At 39.1% G+C, this 20,009-nt stretch overlaps 1 protein-coding gene across 4 annotated transcripts in view; it reads right to left on the reverse strand.

Moving 5' to 3' along the window:
• NR2C1 (nuclear receptor subfamily 2, group C, member 1) overlaps positions 1–20,009 on the reverse strand; it is a 53,884-nt gene that overhangs the window by 14,631 nt on the left and 19,244 nt on the right. For all 4 annotated transcript variants that reach the window (XM_011934016.1, XM_011934021.1, XM_011934037.1 and 1 more), the window contains exons 8-10: positions 16,064–16,245; positions 13,441–13,606; positions 4,893–5,014 (exon numbers count right to left, since the gene is read on the reverse strand). In XM_011934016.1, coding sequence (XP_011789406.1) covers positions 4,893–5,014; positions 13,441–13,606; positions 16,064–16,245 — 470 coding nt within the window. The remainder of the gene's footprint in view (positions 1–4,892; positions 5,015–13,440; positions 13,607–16,063; positions 16,246–20,009) is intronic.

Here is a 20,009-nt window from a genome sequence, read left to right on the forward strand (position 1 = left end):
TTCAATTATGTTAGGAAAGAAAAACAGCAAGGCTACTCTAAAAAGATGGTCTTTAAGAGAATGAAGAAAAATGACCTTTTATTACTACTTAGCAGTAGGCAATGGCTTAGATACATTTACATTCATTATCTCACCTATGTGATGTAGTTCATAATCAAGCATATTTCTGCTCCTAATTTACAGACACTGAGCCTCATTTAGGTTACTTGGTCCAAAGACACAAAAGCCAGCAGATGCATAAAAACAGAATTTGAATCTTTCTGCTCCTTTATACCTCCTTACACAATTTAGCAAGTAAAATGCAAAAGTCAAATTTCTCAGTAGAGACTCCTCCATTTAACATTAATATTTTGGGACGTTAAGGGCATGCTTGCTACCAGTTTTTCCTGTTAGGAAAATAAATGACTGTTGTACTTTATGTTCAAAACATCTTTCCTTTAAGAAGCAAAAAGAGCTGAGTAGAGACTGTAGTTAAGGTTATCACTAAGGCATCTAGAAAGCAACCCAAGTGTTGAGATTAAAAAAAAAAAGGCCGGATATGATGGTTCATGCCTGTAATCCCAGTACTTTGGGAAGCTGAGTTAGGAGAATCGCTTGAGGCAAGGGGTTCGAGGTCAGCCTGGACTACATAGTGAGACCTCCATCTCTAGTTTTTAAAAAAGCATTAACTTGCAAAACACTAAATATATTAATTTCTTTTACAAATAGGTACAGGTATTTTTCTCTAACTACTACACTATATTGTGGGTTTACTTTTTTGTTTTTTTTTTTGAGGTGGAGTCTCCCTCTGTCACCCAGGCTGGAGTGCAGTGGCATGATCTCAGCTCACTACAACCTCCATCTCCTGGATTCAAGTGATTCTCCTGCCTCAGCCTCCTGCGTAGCTGGGATTACAGGCGGCTGCCACCATGCCCGGCTAATTTTTGAGTTTTTAGTAGAGACAGGGTTTTGCCATGTTGTCCAGGCTGGTCTTGAATTCCTGGCCTCAAGTGATCCGCCTGCTTTGGCCTCCCGAAGTGCTAAGGTAATAGGTATGAGCCACTGCGCCTGGCCTACATTGTTAATATTCATTAAAATACATATATAGGACTCACAATTAGAGGTTATATAATTGTTTATACTATTTACTTTCATAAAGGAATATAATTTTTGAGCCACTTATATCTGGTAATACTGAAGGCACCAGTCCTCAGGGAAAAGTATCAGTGATATGGCAATGAACCCAAAAAATTACAGGTTTCAAAACCACAAAGTTACAGGAAACATTATATTATGTTTCAGTGGTAATTTAAAAGATTCAGCTTTCTGGCTTAGCATTTAATGGAAGGCTACTGATTATATTATTCAATAAATAAAGTCTCCTGTGGTAAATGGTGGTGGCTTGGAGCTCTTGGTTATATTGTAAGAATCTAGGTAGAGATGATTGTTGCCATACTTACTCCAGGCAAATCATAACAAGTACTCTCCACTACCCCGCAGTGGAATCTACCACTATTCATATAGTCACTTAACCTAAATTTTGCAGGGAAAACGTAAAACCACAACTGAATTACTCTAAGTACTGAAACTACAAATCTTAAAACAGAAAAGCAATACCTTTGTAAAATACAGAAGCCTTGTAAAATATAAATAGTACTAACTGTATACTGAAAATCAATACCTTTGTAAAATACAGAAGTCTTGTAAAATACAAAGCTGCTAACCATGCCCTGTTGAGTAAAATTATTTAAGTTACTGTTGTCTTGAATTAAAGTAAGTGATCAAAACAATCTTGATTTCGGAAAATGATTAATGTTGCTTATCTGTTTCTCTCTGTAAAATTAGAACTTTGTCACCAACTTTTATATTTTTAGATAAAAATGCAACCTAATGCCAGTTTCTACTTTTAGAATAGCTTTTATTTCCATATAACAGAATTTTTCCATCATTATATCCATATGATTAAGTCAACACATGAATAAGATCTATGAATCATCTAGACAGAGATAAAATATAAGAGTTTGCATAATGGCCTTGATTGCTAGATCAAGTTATTCTAATTACAAAGAATCTTGTGGTTGTTACATTGAAACTGATTCTCAATACAGATCACAGGAAAATGTGGCTACCACTATAAAAATGACTTATTTCATAAACAGACACTTCCTGAGGCCTTATTTTTGGTTTCTTCAACATCTGCGTTATTTCCATAGGATAATTATACTCAATTTAATAGAAGTACTTAAGATCAATGGTGGTGTAAATATTTCAACGAGTTCAAACCACTCCCCAAAATTCCTCCCTGTTGTTGTTTTATTATAACTGATAGCTTATTATGAAAAATGTCACCAGGTTACTTTTTAGACGTATGAATGTGAGTTACAAGATGAGTGAACTACACTTAATATTTTAAAATTAATTAATTGCTGGCCAGGCACAGTGGCTCACACCTGTAACCCCAGCACTTTGGGAGGCTGAAGTGAGCAGATCACTTGAGGTCAGAAGTTTGAGACCTGCCTGGCCAACATGGCGAAATCCTATCTCTACTAAAAATACAAAAATTATCTGGGCTTGGTGGTGCACAACTGTAGTCCCAGCTACTCAGGAGGCTGAGGCATAAGAATTGCTTGAACCTGAGAGGTGGAGATTGCAGTGAGCCAAGATCATGCTACTGCACTCCAGTATAAGTACTTGTTTTAAAAATTTTAGTAGATAATAGACTAATTGTTCTACAGATTACCTCACCCTCGGTAGTGTGTACTTGGTTTTCTGTATCCTCACTATACTTGATACTATTGATCATTTCAGTAATTACAAAGTAGAGAAAAAGACTCCCAACTAAATAAACAAATCAATTGCCAATATGCAAATTTACATTATCTTTTTTCTACAAACAAACACACTGAACATTGGGCGAGGTGGTGCACGCCTGTATGGGAGGCTAAAGCAGGAGGATCGCTTGAGCCCAGGAGTTCCAGATCAGTCTCAATGACAGAGGAAGAACTCATCTCTTAAACAAAAAAACCCCCACAAAACTAGAGGAATTCTGAAAGTTGAATGTTAAAAAAGGACTGACCATCATTTTAAAGGTTAACCATTCTAAATCAAGCTTTTAGTCTATGTAACTATAGTATCTTGAGCACGATTTAATGCATAGTATAATGCTGATTAATAAACCAAATTATAAATGTTAAATATACCTTTATTCAGTTATCTGTATGCCTTTTACAATCATGTTCACATGTTTGTTATATTCAAAATAGTCTCTAAGGATAAGGGGTGAGCAATTATTATTCCTACTTGGTAAACAGAAGAACAGGTATACAGGATGTGAAAGCGAATTGTCTACAAAATCATACTGGTGAGTAGGGTCCTAGGAGTTGAATAAAAACTTTCTAACTATGGGCTTAACTTTTTCCATTGTTTTGCCTTTAAACACACCAGTTATTTTAAAACAATTTAAATAAATTTGGCAAACTTTAGGTAAAGCTTGAGTTTCTTTTTTCTTTTTTTTTTTTTTGAGATGGAGTCTCGCTCTGTCGCCCAGGCTGGAGTGCAGTGGCCGGATCTCAGCTCACTGCAAGCTCTGCCTCCCGGGTTTACGCCATTCTCCTGCCTCAGCCTCCCGAGTAGCTGGGACTACAGGTGCCTGCCACCTCACCCGGCTAGTTTTTTGTATTTTTTAGTAGAGATGGGGTTTCACCGTGTTAGCCAGGATGGTCTCGATCTCCTGACCTCGTGATCCGCCCGTCTCGGCCTCCAAAAGTGCTGGGATTACAGGCTTGAGCCACTGCGCCCAGTTTTTTGTATTTTTTAGTAGAGATGGTGTTTCACCGTGTTAGCCAGGATGGTCTCGATCTCCTGACCTTGTGATCTGCCTGTCTCGGCCTCCCAAAGTGCTGGGATTACAGGCTTGAGCCACCGTGCCCGGCCTTAAAGTTTTTTTTGTTGTTGAGTTTCTTACAGTAGGCCATTTTCTATCTCATCTGATTTCTTCAGAACAGAGTATTTAGGTAAAGCTTGAGTTTCTTACAGTAGGCCATTTTCTATCTCATCTGATTTCTTCAGAACAGAATATAGATACATTCTTTTTTTTCTTTTTAAGAGACAGGGTCTAGCTCCGTCCCATGCTGGAGTGCAGTAAGCCATGTGATAATGGCTTACTTCAGCCTTGAACTTCTGGGCTCAAGTGATTGGCCCCCCTTAGCCTCTAGAGTAGCTGGAACTACTAGTGTGTATCAACATGCCCAGCTAATTAAAACATTTTGTTTTTTGTAGAGACAGGGTCTTGCTCTGTTGCCCAAGCTGGTCTTAAACTCCTGGCCTCAAGCCATCCTCCTGCCTTGACCCCCCAAAATGCTGGGATTACAGGTGTTAGTTACCATGCCCAGCTTCAGATGTACTCTTGAGTGGGAAGACTAACCCTCTAAGTCACTGTAGTGGTACTATGGGGGTTTACATTTTCTTTTTTTTTCTTTGAACCACATGATTGGAAAACAATTATACTTTTAACATAACCACTGTAGGCAAAATTCAGCTCTTTGGTAACATGCCTGGGATGAACACTGAAATAGTAGTGATGAGAGAAAAACAAGAACCTAGGGCAGTTTACAGTCTCTCTATGAGCCAATGAAAGGCCTGTTACAAATGCTAGCCATAATCTATCAATTCTACTGATTCTGTTCCATCCAAATTCTTAACTTAGTCAAACTACAAAATATGGATACTCTTCCACATAAATACAAAGAAAATACTAGTTAGCTGCCATGATTTGTCATATGAATGACCCAACTTGAAGCTATAATGTTATACTGTTTTATCCTTTAATGTAAATCTTCCCAAAATAAAAGTTTTGTTTAATGTACATTTGTGCTGCAAAATCACATTTATAGTCAAGATTTCAAAACACTCACCCTAGCGCCTGGAAAGAAGGAATCGAAAGTGCCCAGTGCATTGATAAGAACAGCAGTCTGGAGGCAGACTCCCCAATGTAGTGCACATTCAGGTACTCAGGCATAGGAGAAGGCATGGTGAGCTAGTATGAACAGGGATTTAGGTAAATTATCTTATGACTGAAAAGTTCTAAATTATCATTTCTTTGAAAAAGCTGAATGTAAACATAACACATCAAATGAGAGCTAATATATTCATGAAAAAAGCTAATCTTAAATAATCCAAGTCACTAGAATTTACAGCTAACAGGGCTTAGAATAAGTAGCCCATAGTTTGTGACACGCCAATATTCAGACAAGCAGAATCTCAAAATATCAACTATGATACTATCTGGTTATGTTACTTCCTGTCTTGGTCTAACAATGTGTTTCTTTTCCTTCTTTCTCTCTATTAATGATAGCATACAGCAAATTCAGTTTAAGGAAAAATCCTGTCCGCTAAATGTTTCTTTCATTTAGGGTAAGGGGTTAACAAATTAAAATGCTTACAAGACCAGGAGAGTAAGGAGTGCAACAGGCTTGCTTGTACCAACTGGGAAGAGCATATTTATTCCTGGATAAAGGGTACAGCTGTGAATTGAATTCAGTGCAGTGAAAACATATGGAATTGTGGGCTCAGCACTGCCAGCTCTTTCAGTTTTTCAAAGAGCACATTCTGTGTGAAACCTCCCTATTAAAAAAACTGGCAGGCCGGGCATGGTGGCTCGTGCCTGTAATCCCAGCACTTTAGGAGGCGGAGGTGGGTGGATCATGATGTCGAGAGATCGAGATCATCCTGGCCAACATGTTGAAACCTCATCTTTACTAAGATACCAAAAAAAATTTAGCCATGTGCGGTGAGTACTCCCAGCTACCCGGGAGGCTGAGGCAGGGGAATCACTTGAACCAGGCAGGTGGAGGTTGCAGTGAGCTGAGATCATGCCACTGCACTCCAGCCTGGGTGACAGAGTGAGACTCCATCTCAAAACAAACAAACAAACAAAAACCCCAAAAAACCCAAACTGGCACTAAATTAAAAAAAATATATTTTAAAAATTACAGGTATGCCTGTGGACATACTACTAGCAAGTGGTCAGTTTATATTGCTGATCCAGTTCTTTAAAATGTCTGACCACTGTTGAAAATTTTTCGACTTTGTAATTACTGTAATGATCAATAGTATCAAGTATAGTGAGGATACAGAAAACTGGGTACACACTACCGAGCATGGGGTAATATCTACCAAAATTGTTAAAGTACATGCAGTACCACTTCTAAATCTGTTCCAGCAAAATACTTGCATACATGCACAAAAAAGCATGTGTAAGGACGTCCATTGCAGCTCTACATCTAACAATGAAATTAAATGCTGACAACAACCCACATTTCTATCTCTAGAGAAAAGAGTAATCCATGTTATAGAACATATGTGGGCATTAAAATTATGTAAAGATAAACTGAGATGTAATGGCATACAAAAAATCTCACAGACATCCAAGTAGAAAAAACTGTAAAACAGTATGTATTAAATAGATGACCCAATTTATGTTAAAGAGCACATATTTATGTATACCTAAAAGGTACAGAAGGAAACATGTCACATAGTTAACAGTGGCTACCTCTGGGTGGGGTAGGTAGATGTGCCCACATTCATTTTTCTAGGGAATGACTATTATAGCTTTCATCAGATTCTCAAAGGTATCTCTTTTTTTTTTCTTGAGATGGAGTCTCGCTCTGTCACCCAGGCTGGAGTGCAGTGGTGTGATCTCAGCTGTCTGCCAGGGTTCAAGTGAATGTCTTTTCTCAGCCTCCCCAGTAGCTGGGACTACAGGCGTGTGCCACCAACCCAGCTAATTTTTTTGTATTTTTAGTAGAAACAGGGTTTTACCATGTTGGCCAGGCTGTCTCAGACTCCTGACCTCAGGTGATCAGCTTGCCTCGGCCTCCTACAGTGCTGGGATTACAGGTGTGAGCCACCCCACCTGGCCCCTCAAAGGTATCTTCTATCTAAAATTTAGGCTTGAGGTTTGAAACAAAGAAAAGTTAGATAAAAATGTAAAAAAAAACCCTGCCTTTGTTCATTATTAGCCAAGAATGGTTTACCTATTTTAGTACCAAGTAATAAAAGAAAAGGACAATTAATAGTTGAAATTCTGCAAGTGAGAAGAAAATTTTTTACATATTTAGGAATGTCTGAGAAAGGTTTATCACAGCAGTAAGTTAAAATACAATTATTTAAGACAATTCTTGGCTGGGCGCAGTGGCTCGTGCCTGTAATTCCAGCACTTTGGGAGGCCAAGGTGAGAAGATTGCTTGAAGCCAGTAGTTCAAGACCAGCCTGGGCAACATAACAAGACCCATATCTACAAAAAAAAAAAAAAAAAAGAAATTAAAAATTTAGCCAGGTGTGATGGCTCACACCTGTATCCCAGCAGCTCGGGAGGCTGAGGTGGAAAAGCTGCTTAAACCTAGGAATTTTGAGACCAACCTGGGAAACACAGTGAGACCTCATCTCTAAAAATAAAAAAATTAGCTGGGCATGGTGGTGTGTACCTATAATCCCAGTTACTTAGCAGACTGAGGCAGAAGGATCCCTTGAGCCCAGGAGGTAGCAGCTGCAGTGAGCCAGGATTGTGCCACTGAACCCCAGCCTGGTTGACAGAGCAAGACCACATCTTAAAAAACACAATATATCATATTTTTTCAGAATTACCCAAGGTGAGTAAAAAGAAAGTCTGAAAAACTAAGGGAGTTACCAAAAATTACTAGTTTTGGGGGAAGGGGCAACTAAGATGCAAAACAACAACAAAAAAGTCCTTTGTAGGGCTGGGCATGGTGGCTCAGGTCTGTAATCCCAGCACTTTGGGAGACCAGGGTAGGCAGATCACTTGAGGTCAGGAGTTCAAGACCAGCCTGCCAACAAGGTAAAACCAGATCTCTACTAAAAATACAAAAAATTAGCCGGGCATGGCGGTGTGCGCCTGTAATCCCAGCTACTCGGGAGGCTGAAGTGCCGAGAATAGGTGGAACCCAGGGGGTGGAGGTTGCACTGAGCCAAGATTATGCCACTGTACTCCAGCCTGGGAGACAGAGCAAGACTCTGTCTCAAAAAACAAAACAAAACAAAACAAAAATCCTTTGCAAAATAGTTTAAAATTGCACTTAAATATTAGTACTTGTAATGTGTAAACACTGGATATAATGGTTTTGCTTTACACAACAGTGGTGGTAACTCTGAAAACTTTCTGCTGCTTTAATCATAAAATGAAAATAGTTTACAACACACACTAAAGGGACTCATTATTTAAAATATTACTACACACACCATGTTGAGTTAACTTATAGAGAGAAAATGTTTCATAATCTATCTGTTTTATATGCTCAATAAAACTCTGGTATTCTGAATCAGAAAGCTAATGCTGGCTGAAGAAACAATAGTCCATTTAACAAGTCTTTGAGACTGAAAAGACAAAGTTTTATTCCTATATATAGAGAGAGTGAGCTTCCCCAAAATGCCTGCAGATCTTTAGGTTTATAAATCGAATTATACACATTTTTCAAATTAGAAAAGTTCAATATATTGAGCCGAATTTTTAAAGAGCATTGACAAGAACTAAACCTGACCAATCTATTTTACAAGTTATTAGATGCCTCTACATATCTTTCTAGCAGTTTCTGTACTAAAATCTTGTAATAGCCTGCATGATATAGCTTTTTTTTTTTTTTTTGGAGATGGAGTCTCACTCTGTCACCCAGGCTGGAGTGCAGTGGTGCTACCTTGGCTCACTGAAACCTCCGCCTCCCGGGTTCAAGCGATTCTCCTGCCTGAGCCTCCTGAGTAGCTGGGAATACAGGTGCCCGCCACCACGCCCAGCCAATTTTTTTTTTTTTTGTATTTTTAGTAGAGACGGGGTTTCACCATGTTGGTCAGGTCTTGAACTCCTGACCTTGTGATCCACCCGTCTCAGCCTCCCAAAGTGCTGGGATTACAGGTGTGAGCCACGGCACCCGGCTGACATAGCTTTTGAAAAATCACTGCATGGCTGGGTGTGATGGTTTAAGCTTATAATCCCAGCACTTTGGGAGGCCGAGGTGGGCGGATCATTGGAGCTCGTGAGTAACATAGAGCCCAGCATGGGCAACATGATGAAACCTCATCTGTATTAAAAAAAAAAAAAATACAAAGATCAGCTGGGAGTGGTAGTGCATGCCTGTAGTCCCAGCTACTCAGGAGGCTGAGGTGGGAGGATGGCTTGAGTTTGGGAGGCAGAGGCTGCAGTGAGTCGAGATCACGCCACTGCACTCCAGCCCGGGCTACAGAGCTGGTCTCAAAAAAAAAAAAAAAAAAATCCTTGGAGGCTGAGCACAAGCACAGTGGCTCAGGCCTATAATCCCAGCACTTTGGGAAGCTGAGGTGGGAAGATCATTGCTTGTGGCCAGGAGTTTGAGACAGCCTGGGCAACACAGTGAAACCCCATCTCCACACAAATATAAAAAAATCATTTGAGTCAGGAGATCTGGATTCTGCTCCTGACTTTTTGTTAATCACTTCGCCTAATTACCAGTATGACCCTAGATTACATATTTATTCAGTAACTATTTACTTAGAGTTCACTGGGAAGCAGTAAGTGCTACTGTCTCAGTGGAAGAATAAAATAAAAACTGAATGAGCTATAGAAAGGGCTAAGAAAGCTAATGGCATGTGTGAAAAATGGTGGGCAGCTGGGTCAGAACATGGAGGGCCCTAAAAGGTCAAGTTATAGGGACTAGACTTAATTTCATAACATGGGCAATGGGAAGCTACTGAAGGATGGTAAGTAGCGGAGTGACATAATTTGATATTTAACAAATGTAACGCTGGTACCAGCACACAGGACAAGATGGAAAAGAAAGACTGGAAGCAAATATATTAGGGTAACAAATCAAGAAAGGAATTTTAAAAGGGCTAAAATACGGTGAAGGAAATGAAAAGGGAGAAAATTCAAGCAATAGAATGGTTAAAACTCAGTTATGGAATGAGAGGAGTGAGGCTTAGGGAGAATAGCTTCCTCTAAAGTTGCAAACATGGGTGACCAGAAAGACTGATTCTAATATGAAGATAATAAAATTTTAGAAATAAGTATATGCAATTTCCAAAACCACCTCATTTCTGTTGTATATATACAATTTCTAAAATGGGAATATGATCTACCATGATTATTCTTCTAAGGAGATTTTAAGAATCAAGTGAAACAAAGTACATGAAATCATACCAAAAATTATGAAGCTTAATAAAAATCTTTTTCTTTCTTTTTTTTTTTTTTTAAAGATGGAGTCTCGTTCTGTCACTTAGGCTGGAATGTAGCGATGCAATCTTGGCTCACTGCAACCTCCGCCTCCCGGGTTCAAGCAATTCTTCTGCCTCAGCCTCCTGAGTAGCTGGGGTTATAAGCATGCGCCACTACGCCTGGCTAATTTTTGTATTTTTAGTAAATACGGGGTTTCGTCATGTTGGCCAGGCTGGTCTCGAACTCCTGACCTCAGGTGATCTGCCCGCGTAGGCCTCCCAAAGTGCTAGGATTACAGGCATGAGCCACCACGCCTGGCCAATAAAAATCTTAAATATTACTATTGCCCTTGATTTTTCAAAATCAAACTTCAAGTTTCATTATTAGACTATTTCTCCTTACTACCAAGATTGCTTTGAACAAGACACTAAAAATCTCTGCATCTCTTTCTTCATCCATCAAATGAGAATAAAAATTCTAACCCTGCCAGGTATGGTGGGTCATGCTTGTAATCCCAGCACTTTGGGAGGCTGAGGTGAGAGGATCGCCTGAGGCCAGGAATATGAGACAAGCCTGGGCAACAAAGTGAGATCCCATCTGTACAAAAAAAATTTTTTAAATTAGCTGGGTGTGGTAGCACATGCCTATGGTCTCAGCAACATGAAAGGCTGCAGCAGGAGGATCCCTTGAGCCCAGGAGGTCAAGGCTGCAGTGAGCTGTGATCACTGCACTCCAGCCTGGGTGAGAGTGAGAAGCCATCTCAAAAAGAAAGAAAAAAAAAATTAAAAATTCTAACCTCAACATATGTGGTGAGGCCCAAAGGAAAGAGTGTACGTGAAAATATGCTGCAAACTACAGTGTACATAGAAATGCAACAGAGGAACAAAATGCTACTCAGCTCAGCAAGTAAGAGAGGATTGAGTTGTTTGATTACAGATGTAGGGTCTTGAAACCCATGACCAGAAAACTTCAATGTGAGAACCATGAAATTACCAGACTCTAGGAGCTAAGCAGCAAAATCACTGAAAAGTAAAACATTTGACTTCACAAGGCTGTAAGTAAGACTCCGAGAAAGGTGAAGCGGTCCTTTTCAGGAGAGTAAGAAAATTTATAGTACTGACTGTGAGGATACTTAGGAAGACAAAGACGGAATGACAAAAGCCAATCCTAGAAAGAAAAAAAGTTGTAATTTGCCAAATTCTTCTCTCCCAAAACATTTCAAGGAATCAAAAACTTTGAGGACCAACATCAACAATAAACAGGTAAACTACCCCTACTTTCTAAAGAGCACTCTGTCCTTTTCCCTCATAGTGGGTCCTGTTCCTACACCTGTGTCATTTCTTCCTTCCTCCCATTTAAATCCAACGCAGAACATAAACCTAAGAAAACAAAAGAATGTCTTTTATCTAGAATAAGAAAGAACAATGGGAAAAAATCAACTTTTGCCTTGCTCCACCCTTGTCCATAAATCTTACAATTTTTAAGAATATTATTCCAATTACTTTTTCTTATAGCATTCATAAAAAATTTTCCTGTAGAGTGTAGAAAAAAACATTTCTAATTTTTTCCATGTAAATTATCTTTGGTAAAATTTTACATAAAAATTGGCTTCACTGATGTATTTTATTGACTACATCAAATTACACTATTTTAAGCCAAAGAGTTTCTCTGCGGCTATTTCTACCAAGTCAAATTTTTAAATACAAACATTACTTTGCACTCATAATTTCTACTGATACACATATTTGATAGCTGTACATATTCTCCTTAAAAAAATCCATGGAATTTTATAATCTATAGTAAAATGAACAGTCACCCTCAGGTATTCCAGGACTGCTATATATTGCTAAGTGAAATCTATATGCATTCAATCCCTTTGCATACATCTTGCTAAGAGTATCCATGGCTGAGTAGTTAAAATGGAGGAGTCAAAACAAGGATCTTAATGTAGGGTCTCCACAGTGAGCATGGCTATAACTCTGTCCAAGCATTATTTGAATGACAAATCAAAGGGTAGAAAGTGATTTTCTAGTCTTCTCCATGTATTACATCTAGTATTCTGCATGTATTGTTTCTGTCATAAAAAATTAGGTTGGTGAAAAAGTAATTGCAGCCTTAAAAGTAATGGCAAAACCCACAATTATTTACGGGAACAAAATAAATTATAAATGTACCTTCTCCAAAATGGCTAAAAAGTGTAACTTAACAACTAAAAGTTAAAATATATTAAATGTGTATCTTTTTAAATTTTAATTTATTATGTAATTTTTATTTATAATAGAGATGAGGTCTTGGCATGTTGCCCAGGCTGGTCTCCAACTCCTGGGCTCATGCAATCCTCTGGCCTCAGCCTCCCAAAGTACTGGGATGACAGGTGAGAGCAGCTGCACCTGGCCAATTGGTATCTTATAATAATGCTGGAAGCCAGCTAATTAAGGTGATACATAACAAATGGAGTTCTCTGTAATTACTACGGTAAGAACAAACTATCTCAGTCTTATTGATTTACAATATAGTAGTAGCTAGGCATTGAACAAAAGCAGTCCATTCAACACATCATGAATGCCAATACTTAAAAGTTTAATAAAATGTGCTGAAAAGTTATAAAAGCTAACTTTTATAGATTTAAACCCAATAACTGCTATTATAACTGACTTAACAGGATGCTTTATTAAGCCATTACTTAGCTACATAAGGCTTTAGCCTCCTGCATAGATGCACACTAACATGCCCAGCTTACTCAGTATCTTGATAATCAACAGAAGAGAAAAGCCTAAAAAATTTTTGTTTCTATATGCAGATGAGTATTTTTTCTGTTTTTTTTTTTTTTTTTTCGAGACAGAGTTTCGCTCTTGTTGCCCAGGCTGGAGTGCAATGGCGTGATCTCAGTTCACTGCAACCTCTGCCTCCCAGGTTCAACCAATTCTCCTGCCTCAGCCTCCGGAGTAGCTGGGATTACAGGCATGCACCACCACGCATGGCTACTTTTGTATTTTCAGTAGCAACAGGGTTTCTCCATGTTGGTCAGGCTGGTCTCGAACTCCTGACCTCAGATGATCTGCCCACCTGGGCCTCCCAAAGTGGTGGGATTACAGGTGTGAGCCACTGTGCCTGGCCCAGATGAGTATGTTTTAGCTGCTGTTTTGAAATTCTATCAGGGATATTTCTGACTTCAAAAGCACAACAAACATACTTTGATTTTTGAAAGGTAGATCAAAATCAAGCAATACAACATGCAAGTTAAAAAAAACATATAGAAATACCCTGAAAGCTACATGTGAATCGCTGAGAAGTGGTCCCTCTTTTTCGGTGTAATTTATGCTTGAATCTCCAGTGATTAGGTGTACACTTCCTTCCATGCCTGCTACTGAGCTCTGGCAGGCTGTGCTCTCTCCTGGATTCAATGCTTTTGCAAGAGTGTCAAATGCCCTGTATGAAGACACCAGAAGCTGTGAGCTTGACCAAACACCACAATAAAATAACAATTCTACATAGGATTCTAGAATTAAGATTTAAGCCTAAAAAAACTGGTCAGGCTGGTCTAGAACTCAAGTGATATGTCTGCCTCAGCCTTCCAAAGTGCTGGGATTACAGGCATGAGCCACACGCCTGGCCCAAAGTCTCTTTTTAAAATGTTGTATAATTAAGGGGGAGAAACATCTTCATATTTTCATACAATAATATGCTTTTAAAAGTTATGTATTTTTATCGCTTGAGCCCAGGAGGGCAGGGCTGCAGTGAGCTATGATCACACCACTGTACGCCAGCCTGGTTGACACAGCAAGACCCTGTCTCAATTAAACAAAATTCTTGTTAATGAATTATTTTTAAAAAACATTGTATTTTTGATACTACAAGACTATCAGTCTATTTATTTTGTATACAAAAGTTACTTAGAACAAGGAAAAGAACTTATGTTTACTTTATTATGCACAGTACAATAGGTCTTAAATTTTATTTAAAAATTCAGAAAACATTTTGCTTTACGCATGTTTATTTTTGAAACACGTTCTCCCTCTGTCAGCCAGGCTGGAGTGCAGTGGCATGATCATGGCTCACTGTAATCCTGAACTCCTGGGTTCAAGAAAGTGATCCTTCCACTTCAACCTCCCAAGTAGCTGGGACTACATGTGCGCACCACCATGCTCAGCTAACTTTTAAATTATCTGTAGAAACTGTGCCTCACTATGTTGCCCAGGCTGGTCTCCAACTCCTGGACTCAAGCAATCCTGCCACCTGAGCCCCCCAAAGTGCTGAGATTACAGGCATGAGCTACTGCACCTGGGCAGAGAGTATTTTAAAATGTGTGGTCACATAGCTAAATCTAAACTGTAACAACTTGATATTAGAATAACAACAAACTAATGTTACTAAATAATTACTCAAAATAGTTCCCCATATTTTTCAATAGGCCTCCTAGAGTTCCTTGAAATCTCATATTCAACCAAGTACTACTTATTGTGACTCTTAAATGTAGTTTATTCAATATATATATTTTGTTGTTTGAGAAAGAGTCTCACTCTGTTGCCCAGGCTAGAGTATAGTGGCATGATCTTAGCTCACTGCAACCTCCACCTCTGGGGTTCAAGCGATTCTCCTGCCTCAGTCTCCCAAGTAGCTGGGATTACAGGCATGCACCACCACACCCAGCTAATTTTTTTCATTTTTAGTAGAGCTGGAGTTTCACCATGTTGGCCAGGATGGTCTCAAACTCCTGAACTCAGCTGATCCACCCACCTTGGCCTCCCAAAGTGGTAGGATTACAGGTGTGAGCCAGCACGCTTGGCCAATTCAGTGTATTTTTATCATATCTTTTTTTTCCTTTAGAGATGGGGTCTAGTTGCTGTTTGACTCAAAATCCCAGGCTGAAGTGATCTGCCCACCTCAGCCTCCTATGCACTAATGTGTTCAGCTTATTCATATTTTAAATGATAAACTCAGTGTAGGAAAAGCCTGAATAAATTGTTTCTATATCCTAAGCATTAGTATTTACAGAATAAAAAACAGAATTCTGATACTACTTTCTTCAAGTGTAACTTAAAACTGTAGTTGATTAAACTAAATCTTTTACATTAATTTTCATCACTAGAAATTGAGGAGTAGGATCAACATGATTGCTGAGAATGACAAATGTTTCACTCTCCATACACATCTTCCTCTTTAGAAGAAGAAAATTCCTAAGTTTTAAGACTACATGTTTAATCTTCTAATACTCATTTATTGATTTTGTCATTTAGAATATAACTTGTCATACTGAATGCAGGTTTTCAGTTAAAACTTACTATGCCTTAATTTTTCTAAGTGAAAATAGAAATGTAGGTTAAGGATTCCTAATACTAAAATCCAAAATGCTCTAAAATCAGAAACTTTTTGAGCATCAACATGATGCCACAAGTGGAAATTTCACACCTGACTTCTCATGATGGGCTGCAGTCAAAATGCAGGTGTATAACAGTTTATTCCCTGTCCAAAAGGGAAAAAAGACCCTCCCAGCTGAGATAAATCTTTTCTGCACACGCCCAGATTCCCCCAAGCAAGCACGCCCACTACAGGCCAGATATGCCAATGGCAGGTTCCCCTGATTCCCCGTAAGGAGCCAAATCTATGTGCATTACTCACTGTGGATTTTTGCATATTCTCTTCTTTGTGGTGTAAAGATATTTTTGAAAAGGTCAGAAAGGCCTGCATGGTACCCAGAGTAATGCAAACACTCCAAAATCTGAAATCTGAAATGTTTCTGGTCTGAACAAAGCATTTGAGATAAGGGATAATCAACCTGTATTTGTTTTCTGAAACTTTTATAACTATCATTTAACATAAAAATATTTTAAGAAATACTGAAAGGCATGTAAACAAAAGGACATTGATAATCAAAAGAGACTTTACCTTGAAACATCACCGTTGGTCTGCATTTCTTGAAATTCACACAAAGAGGTATCATCATTGCTTAAGCTTTCAATCATAGACATTTCATTACTATTTTGAGAAAGATCTTTAGTTTTTCCAAGATTCGCTAATGATGTAACCACATTGGCCAATGTACTTAAATCTCCCTGACATGATTCAGCCTTTAAAAAGAAGGGTATTAAAATTCTGTGAATTGGTATCAGTATTTTTTTCAATCTGAAATATTCAATTATAGATTATGATATGCCAAGAAAAAAGAACAGCATGATAAATGAAACCTGGAAAGTTAAAGGGCTCTGAGCTTTCAGAAATTTCTTGAGGAAAATACAAGTTTAAAAACATCAGGTATATTTCTTAAGAAATGTTTATACATATGTATATATATATATTTTGAGACGGAGTCTCGCTCTGTCACCAGGCTGGAGTGCAGTGGCATGATCTCGGCTCACTGCAACTTCTGCCTCCTGTGTTCAAGCGATTCCCCTGCCTCAGCCTCCCAAGTAGCTGGGATTACAGGCACATGCAACCACGCCCAGCTAATTTTTTGTATTTTAGCAGAGATGGGAATTCACCATGTTGGCTAATTTGGTCTCGATTTCCTGACTTCGTGATCTGCCCGCCTCGGCCTCCCAAAGTGCTGGGATTACAGGCGTGAGCCACCGCGCCCAGCCGTATATGTTACTTTTTTTTTTTTTTAAGAGACAAAGTCTCCCTTTGTCACTCAGACTGGAGTACAGTGGCACAACCATAGCTCACTGCATCCTCAAATTTCTGGGCTCACGTGATCCTCCTGCCTCAGCCTCCTGAGCAGCTGAGACTGCAGGTGTGCACTGCTATGCCTGGCTCGTTTTTTCATTTTTAGAGAAGGAGTCTTGCTGTGTTGCCCAGGCTGGTCTTGAACTCCTGGCCTCAAGTGATCCTCCCTGCCTCAGCCTCCTGAGTACAATTTCTAAAACTTACTATACAAACTATAAACTTGTATAGAATATAAAGAATACTAGTGAAGGGGGGAAAAAGGGCAAATGAATTGTTGAACAGACTTCCTAAGATGCCAACTTTTGCCAGACACTGTGTTAATTAAATGTGTTAAAAGGCACTGTGTTAAACACAAAACATTAAAAGAAATAGATCAGTTACGCATTATTCTCTTCACTTTTTCGTTACTGAGGTTGAAAACTCTCTATATAGGTAAGATACTGATCTTTCGATTTGTCTTTTTTTTGAGACAGAGTCCCACTCTGTCGCCCAGGCTGGAGTGCAGTGGTGTGATCTCAGCTCACTGCAACCTCCAACTCCTGGGTTCAAGTGATCCTCCCAGCCTCCTCACTACAGGCGCACTCCAGCTAATTTTTTTATTTTTTGTAGAGATGGGGTTTCATCATGTTGCCCAGGCTGGTCTCAAACTCCTGGGCTCAAGTGATCTACCTGCCACAGAATCCCAAAGTGCTGGGATTATAGACATGAGCCACCATGCCTGGCTTGTCTTCATTTTTTAATGTTTGTTGAAAATATATATATTATTTGTGCATTAACTACAATTCCTTTATAAAAAAGAATTCTTGCTCAGCTCCTTCACAACCTCAGAAATATAATTTGTACAGGAAAGGCAGGTAAGTACGTTTACTTAGTTATCAATTTTCAGAGCAAGAAGTTGATATCCTAGCAATTTCTAATTGTGATAGATGAGTTTTTCTGAGTATAATTTTTAATTCATAGATTTTCATATATTTGATGCTTTATTTTATTTAAATTTATTACCAATCTAATGAAAAGCCTTTTAACTTGCCTTTTATGGCCTACTGGGCCGATCCCTTAATGGTATCGTTTTGATTAATACTTTCTTCATGGTTTTTCTTTTTGGTGTTTTTTTTGTTTTGTTTTTTGTTTTTTTGGTTTTCTTTGAGACGGAGTCTTGCTCTGTCACCCAGGCTGGAGTGCAGTGGCGCTATCTCGGCTCACTGCAAGCTCTGCCTCCCGGGTTCACGCCATTCTCCTGCCTCAGCCTCCTGAGTAGCCGGGACTACAGGTGCCTGCCACCACGCCCGGCTAATTTTTTCCATTTTTAGTGGAGACGGGGTTTCACTGTGTTAGCCAGGATGGTCTTGATCTCCTGACCTCGTGATACACCCGCCTTGGCCTCCCAAAGTGCTGGGATTACAGGCGTGAGCCACCGTGCCCGGCCCTTCTTGGTGTTCTTAATCCTAAAATAACACATATGTTCCCATGATGTTTCATTTATTATAACAATTATTCAGTTTCTGTGAGATTTATTTTGGTGAATCAGTAGAATAAAACAATTTTTGTGCCCCCCCTAAATTAATCTATGGTCCAAAAATCATTTACTGAAAACCCTACCAGTTAGGTTCTTACATAATTAATACCCATACATGCATTTTATTTAACCTCCATAACAACCCTGTGAAATAGAAATCATCATTCCTCTATCGCCAACCAGAAGAATGACCCAAATAGTAGAAGTGGGACTGGCTGACTGCAAAAGTCTATGCTTTTTTTTTTTTTTAGAGACACTCTATTGCCTAGACTGGAGTACTGGGGCATGATCATAGCTCACTGCAGCCTTGAACTCCTAGGCTCAAGTAATCCTCTGCCTCAGCCTCCCAAATAGCTGGGACTACAGGTATGTACCACCATGTCTGGATAAGTTTTTTTGTTTTTAGAGACAGAGTCTCGCTATGTTTCCCAGGTTGGTCTCAAATTCCTAACCTCAAGGAGCTCTTCAACTTCAGACTCCCGAGTTGCTGGGATACAGGCTTGAGCCACTGTGCCCAGAAAAGCCCACAATGTTAAGCACTGCCCCAAGAAGTTTTCTTGTATTTGAATAAAAAGTACATTAGTTACAATTTTTAAATGCTTTTTTCACCTAAAACTTAGCTTATATATTCTCTTCTCTCTAGCAACACATCTAACTGGATTCTTAAGTTTTTGCCCCTAAAGATTCTTAGTCAACATAAAAAACTTTCATCTTGTGACTTCAGAGTTTTGGGGCCATTTGTCAGAGAAGCTTACCATAAGGTTGTCCTAACAATTTCATACAGAGATATACAAGAGAGCACAGTGTCTGAGCAGAGTAGTCTGTCAACGAAATCTAGTTCCCTTCCTTTCCTGAAGGAGTTAGTGTGTCAATAAAACCAATTATCATTCTAACCTTGAATCATGTAGACAGGGCTAAGTGAAGTTTTCCAAAATATATGGCAAGAGGCCACTGCCTCACCTAGCAATTACATGCTAAAGCCCAATCTGTAAGATAGATACTCTTATTACTCTTATTTTACAGATGAGAAAGTGAGGCACTAACAGGTCAAATAACTTGCCTAATGTTATACAGCTAGTAAGTGGTAGATGAAATTGGATTTTGGAGCCTAAGTATTTAGAGTACCTTAAAGCATCAAGTGACAAATATATAACGAATCTTGCATAAGTAGGACAAATAATCTTGTAAGTTATATAAAATCAGATCCTGGCTAGGCAGAGTGGCTCATGCACATAACCCCAGCAATGTGGAAGGCCGAGGTGGGAGGATCACTTGAGCCCAGGAGTTCGAGACCAGCTGGGTAACACAATGAGACTTGGTCTCTACAAAAATAGGAAAAATGAGCCAGGCACAGTGGCATGTGCCTGCAGCCCTAGCTTCTTGGGAGGCTAAGGTGAGAGGATCACTGGAGCCTGAGAGGATGAGGCTGTGGCAAGCCATTACTGTGCCACCACCGCACCCCCAGCTTGGGTGACAGAGGGGACCCTTTTAAAAAACAAACAAATAAAAAACCCAGATCATAGGCTGAGAGAAACCCTGATCGTAGGCTTCCTAAAATCTGTTTTCAGATATGAGTTTTCAGGAGAAATTTTTGCTTCTTGTTCTCCCAAAGGGCTTCTGACAAAAATACAGAAATTCTTCATGTTCAATTTA

This window comes from Colobus angolensis, unplaced genomic scaffold (assembly GCF_000951035.1).
Source record: "Colobus angolensis palliatus isolate OR3802 unplaced genomic scaffold, Cang.pa_1.0 Scaffold10, whole genome shotgun sequence".
Taxonomy (NCBI): Eukaryota; Metazoa; Chordata; class Mammalia; order Primates; family Cercopithecidae; genus Colobus; species Colobus angolensis.